The sequence below is a fragment of the Lissotriton vulgaris genome, chromosome 10 (assembly GCF_964263255.1).
Source record: "Lissotriton vulgaris chromosome 10, aLisVul1.2, whole genome shotgun sequence".
Lineage (NCBI taxonomy): Eukaryota > Metazoa > Chordata > Amphibia > Caudata > Salamandridae > Lissotriton > Lissotriton vulgaris.
In genome coordinates, this window is record NC_141698.1 from 410,647,719 (window position 1) to 410,673,673 (window position 25,955).

The following is a 25,955-nucleotide window of genomic DNA, read 5'->3' on the forward strand; positions in this document are numbered from 1 at the left end:
CAGGAGCTAGAGGAGGTGAAGCATTGCCTCTTCCCTGGCCAAGCAGTCTCCTTCTTTTCTTTCGTGTCATTTCAGCGGCGGGTTAGGGTCTCCAAAAGATCACTGCAAAAAAGAAGAGCTCCTCCTGGTGACTCCTTGTTGGCCCCTGAAACTCTGATTTCTCCTCCTCCACCAGCTTTCAATTCAGTCTCTTTTGATATTCCCCACAGTCACATCTCTTCTGTGAGTCTCTTCTGTTAGAAACCTCCCTTCAACAATTTGGGGAGTTGGTGGTATGTAGCATAAGAAAAGAGGCCTTCAAACCCAGAGGTAGGTCAATCCTGTCCACATGACGATAAAAACACATTAACGCAAGGACTATGATGAGGGAAACTAGGCCACAGAGTAATGAAGACTACCAGAAAGTATATTTTGTCAATAATTTCTATGTGTAAAAAAAATAGGAAATAAAGAAAAACTGTCTAAAAATGGAAATGTTTGCAAAAAATATCCCTAGATAGACACGGTCTACCACAGTGAGATTCATGCACTAGACCGTGGAGGCGTTCCTCTTTTGAGCTTTGCACTGAATGGATGGAGAGATTAGATAGTGGCAAGGGGTGGAAGAAAAGGGATGGGATGGAATCCAGACTCTCCTCACAGCCCGAGGCATTCACCATGAGGATCCACAGCGCCATGCTCCTCCTGCTTCCCTTCCTGGCGACAGCCGCGTGCGCCCCCATCAGCCCCAGTACGAAGGCGGGCTTCGGCAAGCTGCTGGTTGTCTCTTTCGATGGGTTCCGCTGGGACTACGACCAGGACGTGGACACCCCCAACTTGGACCGCCTGACAAAGGAAGGGGTGAAGGCCAAGTACATCACCCCACCCTTTGTGACAATGACATCGCCCTCCCACTTCACAACCATTACTGGTAAGTGAGCATTAGAGGCATATAGGAGGTGTTTATCTACTTTTTATTACTAAATCAAGTTGTCCGTTGGCATGTTATTTCATAGTTTTTTTTAGTTTTTTTTTTATTTAAGAAGTTTTATATAGCGCTAGCCTGACCGGAGGGTATCGGAGCGCTTCACATCGGTTACATAGCAGAGGAAAAGATAGCAGCACAAAGTACAGTAAGGCAAGACAGTTCAGCAATAAAAGTCACGGTGCCAAAGCGGTGGAGGGTCCATATCAAGATTTTGACTAACATCAAAGCCGGGGAGGGAAGTGTGAATCTCACAGTGAGGGCAGTTGGAAGCTTTTCCTTTTATAGTAAATATTTTTTTAAGTTCCAAAGAGTGCCACAGGTGTTCGAACCGTGGTGAAGGGAGAAGCTGAAAGCCCGAGAGCCGTAGGCTGTAGAAGCCACAACGTGGAGCTCCAGGCAGGAGGGTGCCTCGAGGCTTAATGTTGCATAGAAAAACTCTTCTAGAGAACAGTATTGAGATCAGGGGCAAAACGCATACTCTGTGGTGCTGGGGCCCTCCCCCGCCAGGGTATCCCTCATTCAGCCAACTATAGGTGTTTCGGGGGCCCCGCTCCACATATGCACCTTCTAAGTTCCCGAGAAGGAGAGGTTGAGTGATTTTGGAAGGGGACCCATGGAATGCACTGCAAGCTGCAGGTTTTTGAAAGTGAGACAAAGTTTACGGAGGGTGATCCTACTAAAGGTAGGGGAAACATTTTTCTTGTTTGGAGGGAGAAGATCAATTTATAGAGGCACACTCCACATGAGGATGAGGTGTAAGGTGTGAAATACGGAAAATCAGGGTCGCCGAATCCATCATAGAATGGGAACGTCAATGTATAGAACAAAAAAAAACACACAAGGGCTAGCTAGTCTGAAGTGACTTGGTCCAAGCTTTTAGCTGACACTCGGTACTATTCTCAGCTACTAGCTTTGTTTATCTTCATTTCCAACTTGTCATGTATTTGAAGCAGTGACACCTGAGGGATTGCTGCGTAAAAACGTGTATTCTCTATTACCTTATGAGCATCTCTAGTATCTGAGGCCTAAACCTGCGAGCTTTAAGTAGAGTGAGAGATAGCTCTGGTGTAGAGTCTCAAAGCCAATATGTTCCCCAATCCAAAGCCCGTATATGAGGTGCTACCTGAGGCATAGCAATACTCTGCAATGCCTCGAGCTGTATAATTAGTGAAACCTGAGAGATAGCTCTGCTTTCGGAAAGCTAACATATGCAGATTCTGTGTAATCTACAGGAGTCTTCTGCTCTTTGAGCCCTGAGGCTGTAAATTATTAGTCACCTGAGTAATATCTCTGTTATGCAACCCCCGAGTCTGTAAGGTCGGTGTCCCTTGCGAGTAAGCTCCGATGTCTCAAGCGGGACTCTCTTGTTCTTTGTAACTTGAGAGATAGCTCTGCGGTCTATTGCTGATACTTTACATTACTTGTTACTTCTTGGACAGCTGTGCTTTGTGGGGCCTGAGCCCGTGTATCTCCACGTGGGAATGATATTCTGCCTCAAACGCAGCCCTTAGCAAATGTCGAGTGTGAATGTTATATTTTATAACGAGTGTCCCAGTTGCTCTTGTGTGTATTCTAAGCTTTTATCATGTGTGTGTCTTATGCTCTTGTTATAGTTGTACCGCCCACTTTTGTCATGAGCGTATAGCCTGTGGTTGTTTGTGTGCATCCTTTCCTTTTGTAGTGTCTTTCTGTTTTGTCATTCTCGAATGCTTACCACGATGTATGGTAAAAGCTTTTATCGTGTAAGATGATTCCACCTTTTTTTTGTTTAATGTGGATGGGCCATGTTATTTCCTCGTGTCCTACCTATGCTTTTGGCATGTGCACGTATTGTGTGTATTCTACATTTCTTTGTGTGGATTCTGTGTTTTTGTCGTCTTATATTGTAGTTGTACTTATGCTACGTGTAACAGCCCTGGGGAGGGTATCTGCCATGTGACCATGATGTATCCTCTGAGAAGGCCAGCCAGGAGTGGCACAGAGACACCCACAGGAATAGATTTTGTTCAGCCAGCCACGTCGAGTGTGTGTTTTTATTTCCATGGTGTGTGCATGACATGGTTTTGCCATGACTGCTTGCAATGTGTTCATTATTTGAGGCTGCATATGTTTGCAGCCTATGTTTTTCCCCTAGTGTTGGTCCTATGCGTTTGCTGTGCCATTGTCTTATGGTTTAGTTCCGTGTACATCCTGCAATGTTATGGGATGTGCAATGTAAGCTTTTCTTTAGCGTAAATCCAATGTTTTATCGTGCGTATTTTAAGAAGTGTGTGTCCTTGCTTTTGTCATATGCATTTCACGGTTTTATTGTGCAGTGTACATACTTTTGCTCTGTGTGCATCTCAGGTTTTGGTTTTGAATGGAAAAGCAGAGACTGATGAAGGCATTTAGTGAATATATATGACCTCCAAGAAAATGCTTATTAATAAAACCAAAACTTTTACTATGATCTGTGGCCAAATACAGACACCCTGCAGAACCTTTTTTATTGACAGTATCCCAATAGTTTCAGTGAATTTTTTTTTGCTATCTGGGGATTCTGTTTGCCGGCAATGGCTCATCGGCACAGCATGTTCTAAATACTAGAGCGAAAATGAGCAGGGTTTCCCAGGGAATTGTTAAATTCGCCTCTAAATCGGGTAGCCGACTGATTAAGGAAATGGAGGCTATCTACAAAGCTAAGCGTGTGACTACCGCTACATATGGGGCTTGACTCTGGGGCCATGTTAACACCTATACCCTGTGCAGCAAATACTATAGTTCATAATGAGGTTGACTTGCACTTTCTATAAGACCTCTTTTTGGTGAGACCACTGTTACTATGGATATTGCTTTGGGCCAAGGAGGAAACCAGCTTTACTAGAACCATTATCCTTGACCGTCTTGCCCTGGATAAAGCCCTAAATATACCTTGGCTATCCTATATTAACTCTATTCTTGGTAGACTATTCAATTTGTCTATCTAGTCCAACATTACCCAGTTTACATCACTTACCAAGAATAGGATTACAAATATATTTTTCCAAACAAGGCTGGATAAACGTGAGCTAGATGATGGAAAAAATCATCTGTAATATTCTACAAGTCCTTGGATAAGGAGAAGGGGCATAATCATTACCTGGTATGCGTAACTATTAGGCAGCACCGTTTTGTGCTGACAAGGCTGAAATGTGGTATTGGGCATCATCTGTTTGAGTTTCCTCACCCAAGGTCCTGCCCCTCTGATGCGACCCCCGCCCCTGTGATGGTCATAGCAAACAAAGCACTCTGCACTTTTTATTGTTCTGTAAACTGTACCAGAATTTGAGGCTCCGCTACTTGAAACCCACGTTTGTTGCCCAGAATATTAGAACCCATAAAGCTGTAATGAATTATTTGGTGACATTAGGTGACCCCTATGTCTGTAACAATGTTGCACTTTTTCTATTGAATGCCATGAAAATAAGGAGAGTGTATCACAATATATATTGGCTTGAGTACCATCCATTTTTATTGTTCATTGAGCTACCTGACCCTTTTAAATGTATTTAAATTATTGACCATTGCATAGAATATCTAGATTATTTGTATACATAATTTTTAAGGGGTGTTTTTGATTGCACCTTTTTTACACAATACCGTCGTAATAGATTTGGAGCTGTATATTTTACTGTGTTCTATGTACTAAATAATCTGGAGATTGGATGATGGATTGTTTTTTTATCGTTTGTTTTTTTACATTTGTATGTGTTTTTTATATCTACTTTTATGGTTGTATCTTTTCCTCAACCAAATAAAGTTTATGAACAAACGAACGAATGAAACTCATGATTTTGTCTTCTGTTTCTTTACCTGTGGCTTTGTTATGTATAAAACTTAAGGTTTAACATTGCCTTTAAGCTTTCGTTTTGGACTAGTGTGTATCATGGGTTTTGCCTCGTGCTATTTCTTATTCTTTGTTCTAGTGTCTTTCTTATGTTATTTGTGCATCCTATTATACATGTTTGTAGCCCGAGTATACTGTTGCTTCGTTGTGCTACTCCTAGACTGTTGGTACATCTGTCTTATTGGCGTGTTTCTATCTGATGGCTATGTCCTCAACATTGCACATTTTCATCGTATGTGTTTTATGTGTGTCTTTCCAATGTTTTTGTTTGATTCTCATTGTACTATACTATTTTGCTTTGCATATCATATGATACACATGACATACAATGAATCCTTTTTCTCTTCTACCTATATACTTTGCCTTTGTCAGTTCAGTGTTTTATGTGTATTAGACGTTTCTGTTGTTTGTTAGTATAGTTTTCCAGCAATTAACTTGTTTTTATATACTTCTATCTTGTCCGCTTATAGCACTATAAATAAGAATTGATACTTTACCCAATTCAATTTGATTCAATTTATTAACCTTTAAAGGACGAAGAACTGAGTTAGTCCCTTCTACAAGTGAAGATTTGTATCAGCAAGACACACGCAAATGTCAACAGTGTGCATGTGCCTGTTTGTGTATATATCCATGTTTTTGTCATGTGTGCCACTGAGACCATTTCTGGTGGGCCTTTTCTTAATTGGATATTAGCCAGCTCCGCTTGCGCACTAAATATCTTCATGACAGGTCAGTGTTTCAGTAAAAATGAATGAATATATGGGATAAACGTCTCTACTGCCATACATTATAACTTGGATATTGCAAGTTACCAGTGATTCTTTTGACCGTTTAGAGGAGCAAGGCTGAAGGCTGAGTTCCTTTATAAGATCATGGTTCTCCGCGTGACAGGCAATAGCCATATCATGTATGCCAGAGGAAAATGTATTCCTTATAGAACATGGGCACGCCATAACCCTTCCTACAAACCACTTAAATCGTTGATGTAGGGCTCTTTCATATGAAAGAGACAGGATATTTGTAAACATAGAGACCATCATTAGAATCTCTACTACAAAATTAAACACACCAAAAAACACTTAAATAATTGTTTGAAAATATATTGGAATCTGTTAAATACAAGTCAAAGTTATTTGTAACTATAAGCCTAGGGTTAACCAAATGAGGCATTAATGTTGCAGAAATTGTGTTCCAAGCAGCCCCTATTGATCATGGGTATGCGAAGTAAGAAAAAGTCTTCAAATCAAAAATCAATCTATAGAAAGCAGTATATAAACGATATCTGTGAAACTTCATAAGCATTATAAATGCTTTTTCGTGAAGTTTTACCACAATGCAAAGACTTCTGGCACAACTGGTCCAAGTAGGGTGGGGAATGTAGTGCACCCAGTCTTGATGTTGAGCGCACCCAGATGCAGTTATTCGGGGTGTAGGACCCGTGGATAAAGCCCGCCACATAGTTCATGTGGGTGAAAGTCCTTTAAAAATATCTCTCCATGGTTTCAAGCAGGGACTCACAAGGACCCCTCATAATATACTCGGTCCGTTTCGTTAACTTTTTTTCTGAATAGATTATGTGTTTGTCGTTGTTCATATTAATCGGTCTCAATGTGCGTTCTTTGAGGAGAAAATCCCACTCGAGGCTTGTTGTTCAGTGCACTTCCTCAGTGCGTGACACCGAGACGTTCCCTTGAGGAGTGTGCAATGGATTGCATTGGCACCCGCACTAGGAAAGGACCTTCACAGATAACAAGAAACACCTTTGGCACAACCCCTGACGGAAGATAAAAATACTCTTTTCCTACGCTTTTCCTTTTCCTAACCGGCTTATTTTGTATTCACCCCTAGAGCAGGTTCATTGCTCTCCATAGCTTGACAGCAATGTATATCTCAGCTGCTATGCGACTCCTCGCTTCATTGTCTGACTAGTTTGAGAAAGTCCACTGGGGCGCATTTTCCAGACGCACGCTAGAAGGTTCCAGAATGTTTGCAAAAAACACAGTCAGTTCGATAAGTTCACGGAAACCTGTAGTCCGAGCTAGTAAATGATTCACAGTGTTGCCTTATGCCTGCCTTCTGCTGAGCATGCAGTTGGCATTGGTGACTATTTTTTTAGGTCTGGTGTAAAGGTAGCTTTAGATGCCTGCTGGAGCTCACCTAATGAAGATTACCGCTTACTGTCCCTCCAGGGACCTTTGGTGTGCAGAGCAGACGGGGAAACTCAGTGTTTATTTTGTTAAAATGTAAGTGGCAGGCCCTAAGGTCTGCAGCTGGCACCACTCACAGCTCGGGCCACTGCTGCCACATGCCAGTGGCAGCACTACTTACTAATATTCACACTTAAGTGTGTAATTTTGGTTCATTCCAAGTCACTCAAAGCTATGGAGAAGGCCTGAACGTGCTAGTTCTACATATATGTAGGTTGTTGAGTTGTTAAACACTCTACTGACACTCATTACTCAAAAACAGAGACAGAGAGCGCCAACATGTGGTGCAATCTTAAAAATAAGCCAGTGCTTAGAAACAAGTGCCCGGACCAAGCACTGGCCAACGCTTCACAAATTAAGCACTGCGCGGCTCTGGCACAGGTAGGTAGCCGCAGTTCATCAGTGCCATGTTTACTCGCCTCTAAGACCAGGCGTGCAATGCCCATTGGACTAAAAGGGCTTCAGCCCCTGTACCCTGTTTCCCCTTCCTCCTCAGTCATGTGCCCCAGCCCGGGCTGCTCCAGGGCACATACAGTCTTCAGCTGACGTGTGATGAACCATGCCGGAAGGGGTGTCCCAATGACAGCCTCTTACAAAGATTTTTGGCAGTCCATCCACAGGCCGAAGTGGATCAATAAACGTGTGGGAGCGGTGATCGTGAATGCTATGGGGGCAAGTCCAGGCAGTTTGAGGGCTGGCCAGCGATATGGCTAAAAGCAACAACACTTTGAACAACTATGTTTTTGGCCTTATGCCTTCAGATAAATATTTATATAGAAACTATAACACACACGCCATAGTTGAAAAATAAAAGCAAGTTAATGTAATCGGTCGGAAATGCATTCGTATATGTTCTGAGAGTGCAGTTGGTTAATGCACTCACTGCTTGTGTCTCAATGTGTAATCAAAAAACAAAAAAAACAACAACAACAACAACAAAAAAACGTGTAATCAGTCATATAAAGGTCCCACGAGATGTCATGCTACCTGGTCATGTGGACTTATGGGCACCCACCTCATACCGAAACCCCCTCCTCGCATCACTCACACGGAATAGTACATAACAGAGGTCAGAGCAGGACATAAAACCTCCTTAAAGAGAAATCTAGATGGATTTTTTTTTTAAAGGAACTCCCTATCTTAAGAGGCCACAGCAGATCATTTAAACTGAACCCCCAGTAACCCTTTAGAGGCTCTTCACCCTACGATCACTCTGCTTAGCTTGATACCAGATGATGGGGGTGCCCCCTATATCAATGCCACCACTCATTATTCAGGCGGTGCCATGGTGCCAACTACACTAGAACACTTTGAGAGTGGACTTAAAAACTTTACTAGTGTTTAAAACGTGAAAACAAGCCCCAGCCATCACACAGAAGCTGCAAGATTGTCTATATAAACAATTTAAATATTTTGTCTAAGTTACCCATTTAGTCGATTCGGGTGGTATCTGCGGCGCATCACTGCTCCTTAAAAAGAAAACATTGTTTACAATCTACGTCTTGTAAACAAGCTTGTATCTCCTCCTTAGGAAGAGAACCACCTGAAAAAAGTCCAGATAAAGACACCTGGGCTTGAAGGGAGAAGTGGGGGTGCTTGGGGGTGATAACCCTAACAGACACTTTCTCCCAATATCATCTCCACAAAGAACTGTCAAACTCTGTGGTTCTTACGCATTTTCAGAGAGGTAAATGTGCACATCTGCAACCCAGACGTGGGTCCCATGCTCTCCATGCCACTGGAATCAAACTAGCCTGTCTGATGAGGGGTGATACTGCATAACCGGTCCCAGGATGCCTGTTTCTGGTCCAGGGAGGACCTGGCCTGGAAGTTTGGGCTGGACTGTTCCTATGGCGAGCAGGGTCAAGACTGATTTGCAAATGGCTGAATTTAAACTGGAATGGCATGGTGAGCAAAAAAATGATGGATTTAGACCCAGATCTCAGTACTGGGGTGAATGTTTAACATTGTTCAGCATTTTGTCCCTCAATTGTTCTTTTTGCATCTGCAACCGAAAGCAACGATGGGCAAAATCTTACGATAATGAGTCTCTGGACGATGTACATAGCGCCTGGCGGATTGGCATGTTTTTAAAAAAAGTCCTTAGCTCCTTAGCCACATCAAATGTATCACTTTGTAATTTTGGAGACTATTAAGATTGTTTGAATGTTGATTTTATTAATGTAATCATGTTTAGTTTTTTGTAACTCACAATTTTAACGCATGACTGTTTAAATGTACTTTTATGATTGTCTCAAAAAGCAATCGAATAAAGCCTTTTTTGATTTGATTTGATTTGAGTCTCAGTAAAAAATGAGGTCTCTTCGTATAGCGGAAAGCTCACAGTGATACAAAGTTGCCTACCTAAAGGCTTTCCTTGTCTTTAGTAAACTGCAGCAGCTGAAACCCTGGCAGAGTCCACTGATTGCAGAACAGATGCTCTGCAGTCCTAGAAGCCAAGGTCACGCATTATCAGTTAAGGAGTGATATTAGGGCATTATCTTCATTTGTGACTAGCTAGCTGATTATTATTGTTGGTTAAATGATTTCTCAGCAGAAATACCCGCATGCTTGAAAGAGTTTAAAGGGGCAAGTGAAAATAAGCTAACACAACTTATTATAGTAGAGCTTTGATGCTAAAATGCCTGCTGCCAGCACCCAGGATGAAAGGGCACGTAGCATAATTACAGCCGCAGTTTAAACAGAGGCGGCTGGTATGTAAGGAGGGTGGTGGGGAGGGGGCTAAAAAAAAGTACAAAAATATGTAAACAAAAAATAATTCCACTTACCTCCCTGGCACTGTTCTCATGCAGCATGAAAGAAGTGGCAGGATTGGAGGAATCGGCCTCCTTCTGCGCTCCAGCGCCCTATGCCCTATGCTGTCTTTAACCCAGCTGTCTAAAACAGCTGTATTTTAGCGGTTTAAAATTAGCATGTCTGGCAGGCTGCTGCAAGACGGACGGCCACAGAGACATGGGTACTTTAAACTTAAAGTGCCCTGCCCATCGCCATCACTGCATTTTGCTGCTGCCTAACTGTCACTAACTGACAGCAGCAGAAATCAGGAAGCCCTGACACCTGTCCTGAAGCTCGGGATGGGGTTTTGAAAAAGAAAATGGTAGTAGATGAACTTTATTGGCATTTGTTTTTTTCTCTGGGGCAATTTTTTAGTGGGGCGACGCTCCTCCGCCTTAATGGAGGAGCCGTCCCTGAATTTAAGCAAGGAAAATGGGAACTGACTTTTCCTTCACCTAGATAACTTTTCTGAAAAGAAAAAGTGTGCACAGAAAGGAGCTATTTATTGCAACATGTTAATTTTTTTCCATTATTTCGAAAACCATTTTTCGCAAAAAGTCACCAACTGCTGTTTGATGTGTTTAATTTCAAACGACGTATTCTGCCTTTTGTCTGAAACAAACACGAAAAAGCAAGACACCAAGGATTTAAATGATTTATGCGAAGAAAGATGGTATGACTGTATTATAAGGAATGTGATATGCCCTGCCATACATTATATGGATTTTGCAAGTCACCTTGTATTTCTATAACCTTATAAAGGAACTCCGCCCTCCACCTTATTTCTCTACATAGTCATAGAGCTCCTCAGTGACTTAGAATCTTATAATGTATTTTATCCCATATATTAATAATAATGATATTATCACGCTTTTTACAGAGAGTTTCACTCCACACTTCAGACATATCTAAGGACCATCTATACCAAATGTTCCTATTACTGATATAATTATACTCAGTTTACTGACTTCAGAAGAATGAAAGTCTGAGCAGCGCATGCTTGGATTCAGACTCATGAGCTATAGATCAGCACATGATTGAGCGGCAAACATTTTGCTCATTGAACCGCTCTACTGACTTTGGGAGTGTTGAGTTGGGAAATAAGCTATTTTCTGCATGAGAGTGTGCGCCTTTGTCCTCTTGGACCAGAGCAAGCTTCTGTTTGCTTATGATTTACACTCTATGCACATACATGTGCGCTCAGTCCCTTGTGAAACGCCATGTGACCCAGAGTGATGCTCTATGGTCTAGAGGTGCACAACAAGCGTGCTCTCCTTTTCTGAGCGTGACTACTGTCAATTCACTGGACTTCTAAGGACTCCCAGTTTGGACGTAAACAGATTATAGGGCATCAACAGATTGTAGGACAGAACAGGCCTTTTTAGTAGATACCTGTAGGGGATAGTTGTCTACTGGCCTCTGTCATATCATAGAATTGGTCTGTCAGCCCCCTCAAAATGGATGCTTCACCCCATGGAGGAGGAGACTCCCAACTTCACTCCACCAACTTGCTGACACTGTCAGATAAAGCCTGTGACTGGACGACTTAGGAGGAGTTTGCAAATGTTAGGAACTTCCTGAAGCTGGTCCCTGAGTAGACCCGTGGAATACATAAACTTTGGGGCATATTTATAAGGCTCCTGTGCCACTGGAGCATCATTTATTTTTTACACTTCGGTGGTACACAGTGCTGAGACATATTTAAAAGGCTACTCAAAGCCACCCTGCATGGCTTTACATGGCCTTGTAAATATGGCCTCCTTTCACACATTACTCTGCGTGAAAAGGGTGTTGCATGAGTGTTACTGTGAGTGTTCCCACACAACACTCATGGATTCTGATGCATTACCACATTTACAAAGTTTTGTAAACCTGCAAATGTGTCAGATTGTAAAGCCTCCCCAGGGTAGGCTTTAAAGTGGTGCAACGAGGAGATATACATTTATTTCTCCTTGTTTTTGCTCTTCCTATGTGCTGCATTCTGCATCACACGTAGAAGGAGGAAAATACAATCAATGATTGTTTTAGTGGAGAAAGGTGTCTCTTCCTACACTAAAACAATCATCCATACAACACAGGGACACTTGCACCATGGCGCAAGGGTGCCTGAATTGGTGTTAGGCAGCCAATTGTGCACCAGCGCAGAGGAAAATGCAGGGAAGCATAGTATTGCTGTAAATACAATGCATCTCTGCACCTTCCCAATGACACAGCTTGGTGCAGCAATATGGATTGCAGTGCCACGCTACGTCATTTTCCAGCAAATATGTTCGTTTGTCTGCAAAAATAGTTTAAAGGAGGAGCAGTAGCTACCAGTCAGTGTGCCAAGATTTCTTTAATAAAATCACTGGGTTCCACACCAATGGTGACCAGAAACTCTTTTGTGCTTTAAGGTTGCTGGCAGTTACTGTGAGCTCCCGTTTACCAGGTTCAGGAACAGACAACGGGATGTTCTGCATAACTGCCAGAAGGAGCTTGAGGAAAGGAGTTGGCTGACTGCTTAGGTTGAGTCCTGGAGATGCCTTTCATGAAGAAGAAGCAGGCTTAAAAAGTAGGTCTGTGAAGAGCTGAGGCAAAAGGAGTGAAACACAGTCTGCTGCAACCTAGGGAAGGATCTTCACTGGCAAGCCATGTGTTTAGGCATTTAGGTCCTGTGGCTTCAGAGCCATGCCTAGAAGCTAAAGCACAGGTGTAGGCTTGGCGCTACAAAGAGATCACCACCACATCTCATGGTTTTCCTGCAAGGAAACAGGTGCCTGTGAAGGCTAGGGTGCCTGAAGCATTAAGACAATAAACAACTACAATTGCCAGTACTGCTACTTATTAGACAAATTCGAAAAAAGTAGAGACAGAATGAAACCGGTCCTTCTTAACCGCTTTTTCAGTTTGAATTTATCAGTTTATTTTTCAAAAATGCAATTAAATCCATTTGAATTCAAAATCCTTACAAAATTCAATAATCACAATACTAACTTCACAAAAATCCCCACAGAAAAAAATCACAAATAAATGGAACCTCATTCTTGTCCCTACCTCAACAAACTCTCAACTACATTCTCTCCTTCAGACTCACAAGTGGTGTAACATTCACACTTGTATTCCAACTCATTCACACATTCATGCATACATCATATTTACATTCACTAGAAACCCACCCTGGGGTACCAGCAACTAATATTTTCAGTACTCAAATCACTCTATTATTCAATGGTGAGAACCATATATGCTATATTTACAAATTTCTGCAAGAGGCCATCTATGAATACAAAACTCTAATAATTCTTGAAATGATGACGTGGCTTGATTGGCCTAACAAAACCGTGGTCGATGCGTTTCGAATTCCTATGAGAAAGGAATTCTCCTCAGGACCCAATATCTCTGAAAAAGATAAGGATGGTGTCTTACTCCACTGATTGTTAATTGAAAGCTCCAAGTTCTATCTGGTCTAGCAGCTTGAGATATCTTACCTCATCAATCATTCAGCATGTTCACTTAAGGTTATTCTCATGTGTTCCCTACAAACAGAAATTCAAAATAATGTATGTAACCCGTCTCTAACTTTAAACTGTGAAAGTAAACATTCTTTGTTAAAACTGTCAATATTGCTTACTTGTGATCTTACAGGCGCATAGCGCCTCAATTGAGATGGTTTTTCTGTTTGTGCGCAGTGTCAGAATGGTGATATTCTGCAACATAAGCATTGAATGGTTGAGTCACCACAGACTGTCTGCCAGTAATCGAAAGGTAAAACAGATACAGTTGCCCCTTCATACCTGTTGAGATCTAGTGTGAATCGAATTTCCTAATTTGTTGAAACGGCCCGATTTCTGAAAATCAAAATTGAAGCTTGTATAACATCGTATTGCCTTTAAACTCAGAAATCATTAGTCCATAAATTCTTAATTCATTCGAGTTCGACTTAGTAAAACACCAATATATTCTACTCTTTATTAGCTCAAGCGAGGCCAGGCCAGATTCCTATTAAATGAGAACAATGATTTCCAACTATGCAGTAATGGAGGGAAATCGTATGTTAATTCCATCATTCTATTTTAACTGTCAGGTGGTCTACAGTGTTTAGCTGGCACACATGCATTGCGTTATCGGAAGCGCTATTTTAAAAGATATCTCGATTGGCTGTGAGTACTGAAAAGTGCACGCTTTGGTAATATTAAAAGGGAGCTATAATCCTATCCGCGAAGCAGCAATGTTTTGAGAACATAACTTGTGTTTGTTTGCAGGTAAACAAGCCGCATATCAGCTTAAAGAGGCAGAGTCGTAACGTGTACCACATAAAGCAGGCTGAATTCTGGGCACTTTGCATGTTATAAACATTTATAATGTTCAATCCTTTCTAATGTTATCGCTCGCCAGTAGATTTGTGTATGCTTCTAAGAAACGGCGTTTACCTCATTCCAAACGGTCGCAGTTTACTCGTGCATCCCGTAGTGATCTGTTAAATTCCGGAAATGGCAGAACGCGTGGTCCGTGATACTTAGGAGCGGACTGGCTCTGTTGAATTCTGGGAGTTGAGGTGAAGTGAAGCTGCTTGCCTAACTTTAGGTGAATGAATGTGTTGCAGTAATGTTAGTATGATCCCCGAATGAATGTGTTAAAATCTTTTTCTTTGTTTTTCTTTTCTCTTTTTTTATGTGTTTGCGAGTTTTCATTTTGATGAGATTAGGTGACGATCATTTCCTTCTCTGACTATGATCGAACAAGATACTTTCGTGTATAGCGAAGACCACATTCAAAAATTAATAAGGAATCCTCCACTATTTAGTTCTGCAGCATTGAGCTCTACAGCAAAAATCAACAACGAATCTGAGAAACATATCTGTCTGAAAAAGAAACAAATCAGAACTGACCTCCATGGTCACTTCCTAATACAACATTTGAGATCAGGAATGATTCCAAGTGGATTAATAATACGGAACATACCAGTAATTTTCACTGAGGATCCACTATACAAGAAAGGCTATAGCTTTATTGAGACAAAATGCAGTAGGGACCTTACGGTCCTTACAGTAGAAACTGCTCAAAGACTATAGAAGCAACAATTACAAGAAATTAAAACATTGGAATCAGGGATCAAATCCAACCAACTCATCACCGATTCAGTTGAAAAAGATATTCTTGAATTCAAAGACTTCACAATAAACCAGAAGGAGACAAAATTTGAAAAAGATCAAAAAAACTATTCCCTTGAAAAAGCTTACCCATATCTTCAACAAGATTTTTATACAAGGGTCAATTCTAAACGTTATTTGTCAGACAACCAAGGAAAATCCAGAAATAATTTCATTACTTTTTCAGACATGTCCTCTTCTTCCAGTGGAAGTGAAACAGATAATACCAACAATAGTCCAGGATTTAACAGGAGAGGTAATTTCCATCAACATTTCCAACAAAATCCGCAACAACATCAGCAGCCTTTTTTAGGGAGAGGTCAGTAAAAAACACGCAGCAAATCTCGGTTCAACAACCAGCCCAGGGAGATGTCCGCAAGGCAACGAACATACAGAAATTGAGTGAGTCATCAATCTAAAATTTATCAGATAGTCTTGACAAGTACGGAAATTAGTGCCCTAGAAAAAGATCTCACTTTTGTTCCAACAAGAAACACGAATTTTGTCCAAATGAAGGCTGAATTCATTGAATTTTGTAGAAAGTTTCGCTTGACAACTTTCTTTTCAGAACAAGTCTTTCAAAGAAGTATGGAAACAACAGGATTGAAAAGAACATCCATGGGCGTGGCCAAGATGGCGACGGAGTGAGACGCTCTTTCGAGTCCCTCCGGCGCCGAGACCATCTTAGCGTTGTATTGCATGTTTAGCGGCGTGCTGACCGACTTCCAGAGGCCAGCGGTGGACCCCGGAGCGGCGGGGTAGGGTCCGGTGCTGCCAGCGGGGCCGGAGATCGCCTGGAGCGGTCTGTGGAGCGGCGGCGGATTGTGGCCTTGTGCGCCTCGGCCTGGCATGAAGGAGGGGCCGGACCTCCTGCTCCGCAGCGACGTGGGAGAGACGCCAGCGGAGGGCCGCGACGGACTCGGGACTCGCGGCTCCCGTCCCGCCGCTTGCTTGAGCCAGCGCACACCTCCAGGGGAGAGTGGCTACCTTGGGCACCCCACGACAGCCGGAGGACAGGCGCTGGTAGGACGTGCCGGCTGGAACCAGCGAGCACGGCGGCCGCGGTGCTGCTCCCGCGCCGCCTCTGTCGGCCATCCTGAGCGGGCCGCCCAGCCGAACTGCCTCACCCGACGGGGTCCTGTTGTGGCCTCTGAGCAGCGCGGGTGGGGTGAGAGACATCCGCTGGCCAGTGGGGGCATAGGAGTGAGCTGCGGGTTTCGGCGATCCGAGGCCTAGGGATCCCCCGCCTGTGGTGACTGCAGGGCCCGGTCCCCCTGCTTTGAGGTGGCGGCAAGGACGCATTGGAGAGGAGTCGCAGCGGCCAAGGCTTTTGGCACTCTGCAGTCTCGGGCTACCTTCTGCGGGAGAAGCTCTACGGGGAGAGGGGGAGCGCCCTCTTGCCAGGAGGCCACCACTGCGGCGCCGCCCCGACTGGACAATTGGTAGCTGCCACATCAAACGGCCGGAACCAATGAGCACAGTACTTGCCCATTTCGCTTCCCCCCCCAGTCTCTGGCTTAACCGGGTGCTTGGAGCAACCTTGCATCACTCCTGGACCTTCCTGCTTGAACTGAACTCGGGGGCCCACATCAATCGACCCCCCCTTTGGGAGCGGCAGGTGGATTGGCGGAGACATAGCACAGGTATCTCCTGGGGCGAGGGTCCTAGCGGTCATCCCTGGAGGGGAGAAAAGAGATTTGACCCCCGACTGAGCTGGCTGGTGGGGGTGCTATACGGGCCGCTGTCTTGATGGCGACGACGGGGTGCAGGCGACCGCATTGACACATTTTCGCCTCTGGAACGTGCAGGGCCGCCCTGCCTTCCCGCCGAAGCGGGAGTCCCACGATGTCCAACACGCTGCGCAAAGGGAGGCCTGGGAAAGATGGCGCATCCAAATCCTCTCAGCAGCCGGCTTCTCCCGGAGCCAGCGGACCGTCCAAGCAGTCAGATGATGAGGCCCCTGCTACCAAGGCCTTTATGACTGAGCTCTTCGCCTCTATTAAGGAGGACATCTCTGAGCTTCGCGCTCAATTGGCGTCGGACCTCCGAGAAGTGCGGAGAGATGTGGATGGCATTGGAGAGCGAGTGGCGACGCTGGAGGATCATGACTTGAGTGTGGCGAACGATGTCCACCAGTTACAGCAAGACGTCATCCGGCTCACGGAACAGAATTTGGACCTCCAGGCCCACTCGGAAGACCTGGAGAACCGTTCCCGGCGGAACAACATCCGCATCCGCGCGGTGCCATGGGATGGAGAGGCGGGGGACTTGCATGGATATGTCCAGGCGCTTTTCCTGCAGATTCTGGACGAGGAGGATGTACAGGACATCAGAATTGATAGAGTCCATAGAGTCGGGCTGCCCAGGCGAGGAGGGGGGCCCCCTCCGGATAGTCTCGTTTGTGTACACGACTTCCAGTTAAAGGAATGCATCCTGCGGAAGGCTAGAGCCATCCCGTCTTTGCAGTTCAGGGAGCACCGTCCGCAACTCTACCAGGATCTGGCGGCATCGACGCTCCAGAAGCGACGGGAGTTCCGTCCAGTGACCTCCTTCCTGCGGGAACGCAACATCTCCTATTCGTGGGGTCATCCCTTCCGCATCATCTTTCGGTGGCAAAATAGACTGGCACAGATTCGCTCTCTTCAGGTGGCGAAAGATCTTTTGGGCCTGGATGACGCTGCGCCATCACAGGAGGCGAACATCTCACCATCGAGGAGGCGTCGTCGGTCCTCTTCCTGGCACAGAGTGGGTCCGTCCCCGGACCGGAGGCGGCCGGACCGTACTGCTAGCCTGCAGGAGAGGGGAGAAGCGGTGGCATCGGTGGCCTCAGCAACATTGGCAGATTCCCAACAAAGCTCTGGAGCGGCTTGATCCTTGAGCTGCTGGTGGTTTGGTGCCGGAGGGGCGCAGGATCTTAGGTCCCGTGGGTTTGGTTGTACTTTTGGAGAAGACACCCCGGACCGAGGCCCTGGAGGACACTACATTGGTGCCCCAACCCCAGTCCAGGGGGGCCCTTACGGACTATGGTCTACTGGAACTGCTAAGTACAATGTTCAGGTTCAGTGCACTGTGTTATTCTTTCTTGTTCTTCTGTTTGCAGGGGGGGGCGCCTTGGGGGTGGAATGCGCGTGGGCGATGGGGTTCGGGGTGGGGGGGGCAAAGGGGTGGTGGCGACCAATGGATGTTTGGGGTGTGTGTTGTTCCCTCTGGAGGGTTGCTGAGTGGGCCTTTGATGACGGTGTTTCTGTTCAGGTGATATCAATGACCTTTGCTCTGCGAGGGATTCTATGCTTCCTACCGAGTGTCTGGCCTCTGGGGGGCCTTGGAGCCTGGGGCCTGTGGTGGGAGAGAAGGGTTGGGAGTTGGGCGGAGGTACTCAAGGATAGGACTGGACCTTGGAGGGAGGCATGGACGTTGGGGAGGGTCAGGGGGCGGGCCCAGGTCACCCTATTGAGCATACAGCGCTGGGACTTCTTGACTCATTATGCCTGTTAGTGTTGGCACTTGGAATGTGAAAGGTCTCAACTCCCCGCAGAAATGCCAGAAGCTCTGGAAGTATCTGTCGGACCATCATCTTGATGTGGTGGGCCTCCAGGAGACTCATCTAGCTAGGAAAGATGAACTTAGACTCCGGCACAGACACTTCCCTCTCATCTACAGGGCGTCTGCGTCCACCAAGCATAGGTGGGTGGCTTTCCTGTTTCGGGCGTCCCTTCACTTTCAACCTATGGGGGTGAGTGGCGATAAGGAGGGCCGTTGGTTGATGGTGAAGGGGTCGTTGTATGGTCGACTGTGTACCTTTGTGGTGGTGTATGCTCCCAATGCTAGACAGAATAGCTTTCTACAGGAATTGTTGAACAGGGTGGGGGATTTTGCAGAGGGGCATTTGTTCCTTTTGGGGGACTTTAACATGGTGTGGGACAAAGACTTGGATAGCTCAGGTGCACAGAGGGCGGAGTCTGGGTTCTTCTCTGATGAAACGCAGCGACAGGTGGGTGACCTGGGGTTGATTGATGGCTGGCGTTTCTTGCACCCCCAGACCAGGGATTACACTTTCTTCTCACACGTCCATCGCTCTTACTCTCGCATAGACCATATCTTCGTGAGCCAGGCCCTTAGAGGAGATATCTGTGTCTCCAGCGTCTTTCCACTCTCCGTGTCGGATCATAGCTTAGTGGTTCTCGGTCGGTGGGGGGGGACGGTTGGCGGAAGTGGTACTTTCCGGCAGCACTGGTACGGGATGATGTCTCTTGCAGGGAGCTGCGGAAGGCCATTGGAGAATTCCTGGCTCTTAACCCGCCATCAGACACCTCGGTGTACAACACTTGGGACGCCTGCAAGGCCTCGCTACGGGGCACTTGCCTGGGCCTCAATGCGAACCTCAACAAATTAAGGAGGAAGGAGCGTGAGGACCCGGAGGCGGAACTCGTCGTATTGGAACAGGCGCACAAATCGAATCCGTCTAGAGTGACCCTCCGGCCTCTAACTGCGGTGAGGGGTAAGCTGAGGGCCCATTACAACAATCGGGCCGAATTCACTCTCTTGCGCCTCCGGCGTGTCTCCTACTCGCAGGGGAACAAAGTGGGGCGGCACTTAGCCCGGCAACTCCGGGATAAGAGGGAGAGGGACTACATTGGGGGAATTCAGGATCAGACGGGGTCCCTGCAGCACCGAGATGCGAATATCTTTGGCTGCTTTTATGCCGATCTTTATAGGGGCGACGCCCTAGATCGGGATGCCCAGTCTGCTTTCTTGGACGGCCTCCCTATACCACAGGTCTCCAAGGAATGGAATGAGTTGCTGTCTGCCCCTATCACCAAGGTGCTGGACGCTATCAAGGCTCTGAAGCTCCACAAAGCTCCGGGCCCAGACGGCTACACTGCCCTATTTTATAAAACGTTTGCGTCGGAGTTGTGCGATTGTCTGGTTTCCCTCTTTATTGAGATGGCAACCGACGGACTGACCTCTGGGACCATGGCCGAGGCCATGATTACCGTTCTCCCCAAACCGGGGAAAGATCTCACCAAGTGCTCGTCGTATCGCCCAATAGCTCTCCTCAATCTGGATGCTAAATTGTACTCCTCTATCATCGCGAGTAGGCTCCAGGACTTGCTGCCGGCCCTCATTCATCCGGACCAGTCTGGATTCATAAAAGGGCGTCAAACTCACGACAACCTGAGATGGGTGATCCATCTGATAGAAAAGGCCAACAGGTTTCGTATACCGGCGGTGTTGGTAGGGCTCGACGCGGAAAAAAACTTTGACCGCGGCGACTGGGGATTCTTACATCGTACCCTGGAAGCCTTAGGTTTCTCTCCCCATTTCATAAAAATGATAAGTGCCAATTACAGCAATCCCACATCTAGGGTGATGGTTAACGGGCACAGATCCGCCTGCTTCCCTCACTCGCGCGGAACGCGACAGGGGTGTCCTCTCTCCCCACTCCTCTTTGCTTTAAGTATCGAGCCTTTGGCCCTCGCAATCCGGGAGAAGGAGCAAATCAAAGGTCTTCCTTTTACGGGTGAGAAACACAAGATTTCTCTATTCGCGGATGATGTGCTGCTGTCGGTGGGGGACCTGGCCCAATCGCTGCCTCACATTCACACTGGCTCTCTGACTTTGAGGCGGTGGCAGGATTCAAGGTCAACTTTGACAAATCGTACATACTGAACCTGACTCTTCCCCCCGAGGAGGTGCACCGGGTGCGCGGGCTTACGCCCCTATCATGGTCGTCTACCTCTCTGCTGTAGCTGGGAGTCCGGCTGACCTCTACCCTGGGCTCGTTATTCTCGGCTAACTTCCCTCCGATGCTAACGGCAGTGCGCGCTGAGCTGGAGAAATGGAAGCCGAAATACATTTCGTGGCTGGGTAGGGTTCACGCTATCAAGATGGTCCTCCTTCCTAAGTTCTTGTATCTTTTCCAGGCGCTGACTATACCGGTGGAGTTAGATTTTTTTCGCCGCCTTAAGACCTTGATGCGGAAGTTTGTGTGGCAGGGAGGCCGGGCGCGACTCTCGTTTGCAACGATGAGGCGACCGCGGAGGGAGGGAGGATTGGGGTTCCCGGACATGCACCTGTATTATAAGGCTGCACAGGTGAGGGTACTGGTGGAATGGTCCCAGCAGCTCTCAGAGAAACACTGGCTACATATGGATCGGAGTGTGGCCGGAAGATCCATTTGGGACTTGGCCTGGAAGCCTAAGGCTGACCGACCCAGGAATGCGTATATCAGCACTCCCACCAGCACGGTCCTAAAAGTCTGGGACACGGTCAGTGGCGATGACCGCTGGACCACTTTCCCGTCTCCTTTTACGCCTATTCACTTTAACCCGGCTTTTCCTCTGGCTCTGAGTGAGGGACCTTTCGGACTATGGAGAGAGGGAGGATGTAGAGCCCTCACCCACTTGTTCCACGGTGCGACGCCTCTCACTTTTCAAAATTGTATGCGAGATTATGGCGTTCCGCCCACTGAACGCTTCCGCCACATTGAGCTCCTGCATTGGGCAACATCGGCAGGAGTGGTGGACGCTGCCACAAGACCATTGTCGACATTTGAGGCCTTTATCCTTCACACGTCCACTAAGAAGGGGACGATCTCCTTCCTATATGGGTTGCTGTTAGACACCGTGGTATCCCCCCGCCCTCGCTACATGGAACATTGGGAGGCCCTCCTAGGTAGGGACATCTCTGATTGCGAATGGAAAAGCCTCTGGAGGGACATGACGGCGCATAATCACTCGATAGACCTTAGAGAAGCTCACTTGAAGCTTATGTTCGACTGGTACCTCTATCCATCCAAGTTGCATCGGATATTCCCAACCACCTCGGACAGGTGCTGGAGGGGTTGCGGTATGCTGGGAGACTTCCGCCATATCTGGTGGGATTGCCCTACCATCCGGCCGTTCTGGTCTGAGATTTTATCCCACATCAAGGATGTAGTGGGCTATCCGATTCCAGAGTCGATGGATTATGTCCTGTTGGGACTTCGGGATCCGATGTTGGAACACCAGACTAAGGCCGACAAACGTATTATATGGCTGTGCTTGGGAGCGGCCAAGTTAACCCTAGCGGCAGCCTGGAAGAAACCGACTGCCCCGGCTATTTCACTATGGCACGCGAGGCTATGGCGACTGCTGAGCATGGAGAGAATGTCAGATATATTTTTGGGTGATTTTAAAAATTTCTTGTTCCGCTGGGGTCCTCTGGTCCGATTTTTGTCTCGAGGTCTCCCGTCTGCGGTTTGTCCCTCCGCACTTCGTGCTCTTCACCTCATCCAAATTTAACCACCTGATCTGTATGAAAGTCTGATATGAATGAGTGAATGGTCGCCACCACCGGGGAAGGGGGTGGGGGGAGGGGGGGGAGGCGGGGACTGGGGGGGTTGTGGATGGGGTTGTTGGTTCTTTTTTGTTGCGACACTACTTAGCTTATGGAGACGGACTATGTTGACTTCTTATGCAGCTGTGTCCCCTGGTTGAGGTTGTCACCTTTCATGGCAAGCTTATGGACCATTCGTGAAGGGGTTTGAGCCCAATTCTTCTGCTGCATCTGGCGAACAGTGACTCTTAAACCTGCATTTAACGTTCATATATGCTGTTTCCCCTTGCCTCTGTTGTGAAAGTGTTCTCCAGCTACCCCTGTGTGGGGTTATTTGGTGGCTTGTCGCCTGTACTTTTTCATTTTCTCCTTCTTCTTCTTGTTTTTTCTCCTTCCTACATTCCTGCTAAAGAAAAATAAACAAAAATGTTATAAAAAAAAAGAACATCCATCTTCTGCCCACCATCAAATAAGAACCCTAAAGATGTAATCACTTTTGAAAGAACGATATTATCAGCAAATGCAGATAAGGAGAAAAAAAGACAAGGCTTTATCAAATACAATATGACACAGTTACAAAAAGAGGAACTTGCTAAGTTCAAAAATGACCATTCCATCACTATAAAGCAGGCCGATAAAGGCGGGTCTATTGTCATTTGGGGAATTTCCCAATATACCACCAAAGTTAATAGATAGCTTACAGATGACCAATGTTATAAAAAGATTCCTAAGGATCCAACTTGGGATCTCCAAGGACAACTCTTCATGATTTTGAGAATCAGTTTTGAAAATGGATTTCTAGGTATGAAGGAATATGAGTATCTTCAAAACAAACATCCCAGAATTCCAATATTCTATATGTTACCAAAGGTACACAAGGATGAACATCTACCACCCGGGAGACCAATAATCTCAGGGTGCGAGTCACTCTTCGAACCAATTTCGAAATTTGTTGATTTCTAACTCAAGCCTTTCATGAGTCAAGTCAAATCATTCTTAAGAGACACCTTGGACTTTATCAATAAACTAGAAATTATGGAATTTGACGAGAATAAAGATCTTCTAGTAAGTATGGATGTTGTATCTTTATACACCCAGATCCCGCAAGATGAAGGGCTGGCAGTGCTACAAACATGTTTGGATGAAAGACCACGACCAATAAAAATTCCTACAGAATTCATCTTGGAATCAGCCGGAATGGCACTTAAGAAGAACTATTTTACATTCCATTCAAAGAAGACTTCTACTACCAAATAAAGGGTGTGGCGATGGGGTGTCTTTTCGCCCCAGAGCTAGCCGTGCTGTTTATGTCTAAATATGAGGAGAAATTTGTCTATGAAAACAACCCATTCCAACAGTATATCGGATGAAGGCTCCGGTATATAGATTATGTTTTTATGATTTGGTCCGGGACAGAAGAAGAACTACACACATTTCACGAATGGCTCAACAACAGAACTGCGGACATAAAATTTAGTCTGAACCTTTCAAGATATAAAATGCCATTTCTTGACGTTGAATTCTACGCGTCTGAGGGCAGATTGGCCACAACACTATATAAAAAGAAGTCAGACAGAAATAAATCACTTCATTACACAAGTAACTATCCACTCAGTCTAAAAGAAAATCTACAGGTGGGCCAATTTTTGAGAATAAGGCGCAATTGCTCCTTTAAAGATGAATTATTTTTCCATGCCAACGAATTGAAAGATAATCTAATGGCTAGGGGCTATCCAAAAAAACTCCTTAAAAGAGCGATGAAACGGGCCTGGTGGACCCCTCGAGAAGTTCTACTAGAACCCAAGGAGAAAAAACCTATGGATCGCATTGTTTGCGTCTCAACTTTTTGCTCTACATCGAATTGGTTCAAAAGCCAAATTAAAAAGAATTGGCACCCAGTCCAGAATTTAGACACAAAATTGAATGAAGCACCACTGTTTGTCTTTAAAAAAGACAGAAGTATCGCCAATCAGATTGTGAGAGCAGCACTGCCGAAAGAAAGAATACCCACATTACGAGATTTTGTTAATTTACCACCAATTAAAGGCCACCATAAATGTGGTAAGTGCATTTGCTGCGAATCTACAATAGACGGTGATCTGTGCACCCATATTGGCATTTTTTGGAAACATGAAAGTTTCACAAACTGTAAATCGAGATTTGTCATCTACGGGATTGTCTTGGAAAACCAACCAAGACGTCTGCCATCGCTTATACCAGCACAAATCAAGGATAAGAAAAAATGTTCAAACAGCGCCTCTAGTCAACCATTGGCACACTCACACCCATACAGAGAAGGATATGCTTTGGACTATAATCTCAAAAGTAGAACAAGACACAAGAGGAGGTGACCTGGAGGCCAAACTGACGAAAAGAGAAGCAATGTTAATTATCAAATTCAGCCCGGGCAGTGGATGGATTAAATTAACTTTCCGAAATTTACCATCTCTAATTAATACAAGCATCTTTAAACACATCATGGACTATCACAACAGAAGAGTACCATAAAGGCCATGGCTTGCTGGATGATCCCTATATCAAACACTGATCCATTCCGGCCAATTTAAAAAAAAGTACATTTTTTACTCCAGTGTCACACCTTGAATAACTCTTTAAAAATCTGTACACCTTGAGCAACGTCCTCTACATTATACGGCTGCCCGGATTAATGTTGGTTAAAACATTGTGCAAAGCCAGCCTTCCAATGTTAGAGAATGATATGAGAAATGAACTTATTTATGCAGTTGAGAGAAAAACAGCTGAAATATTCCACAGATCTGTTCATCACACTACTAAAGGATTGTCTGCATGTTTTTCAGGTTGGAAAATACAAAAGAGATGGGGGGCTTGGGGGAGGGCAGCCGACCCCCGGGAGGTCTCCTCCCCCGGGCGGTTTGGGAGATCTGGGTGGGGGTTTTCTTCTAGCAGGTTCCATTTGGGCGTTTTTGGGCTGGTTTTTAGTTGTATTGTGCGTTCCCCTATAAATGGGCGGGGCTCCTCGCTCCGGGCACCATTTTAGGCTTGGTGACCTGGTGGCCGGTTGAGCTTAGAATTTTTTGTCAGTATTTGGGTAGTTTGTTCTTTTTCCTTGTAGCTATTCTGCTTCGGTATCATGTCTGGTGAAGATTACCGAGTGTTGGAGGCTATTCGCCTGCTTAGCGAGGCGGGGCGTTTGGACCTGGTCATTGGCGACCGGGGTCAGACCGAGACCCCGCGCCCCCAACGGGAGGCCTCTGCGAGGGTGTCGGCTGTGGTGGCAGCATGTTACTCTCCGAAACGCCGGAGGCAGGACGGGGTAAGTGAACGGGGTCGTTCCAGGACTCGGCGGGCGGGTTCTAGGGCCCGGCGTGGGAGTGATTCGGGTTCTTTGGATCCGGCTGTTTCTTTGGATTCCTCTTTGGTGGAAGTGGCTGGGAAAGGTGGTTTTCCTCCTGTGGAGGGGGAGGTTTCTGATGTGGGTTTTCGGGAAAGAGCAGCCTCTGCTCCCGTTTTGCGGGGCCGTCGTGCTTCCAGGCAACGTGGTTGCACGCGGCGTTCGGCTTCTGCCTCCGCGGGGGTGGGGGCTGACGTCACTCAGATGGTGCGGGCGGAGGCCATTTTGGATGTGGTTTCTGTGGCGCAGCAGCCGTTACGGGGTGTTTCGGGTCAGGACATACAGGAGGTGGTCGCTC

General features: G+C 46.0%; 1 protein-coding gene across 2 annotated transcripts in view; it reads left to right on the forward strand.

Annotated features, from left to right (window-relative positions):
- The first annotated feature begins 590 nt into the window (after positions 1–590).
- LOC147685309 (ectonucleotide pyrophosphatase/phosphodiesterase family member 7-like) overlaps positions 591–25,955 on the forward strand; it is a 232,918-nt gene continuing 207,553 nt past the window's right edge. Inside the window, exon 1 of one of the 2 annotated variants that reach the window (XM_086941229.1) lies at positions 591–910. In XM_086941229.1, coding sequence (XP_086797355.1) covers positions 619–910 — 292 coding nt within the window. In that variant the 5' untranslated portion in view covers positions 591–618. The remainder of the gene's footprint in view (positions 911–25,955) is intronic. The other variant, XR_015300687.1, reaches the window with a different exon arrangement.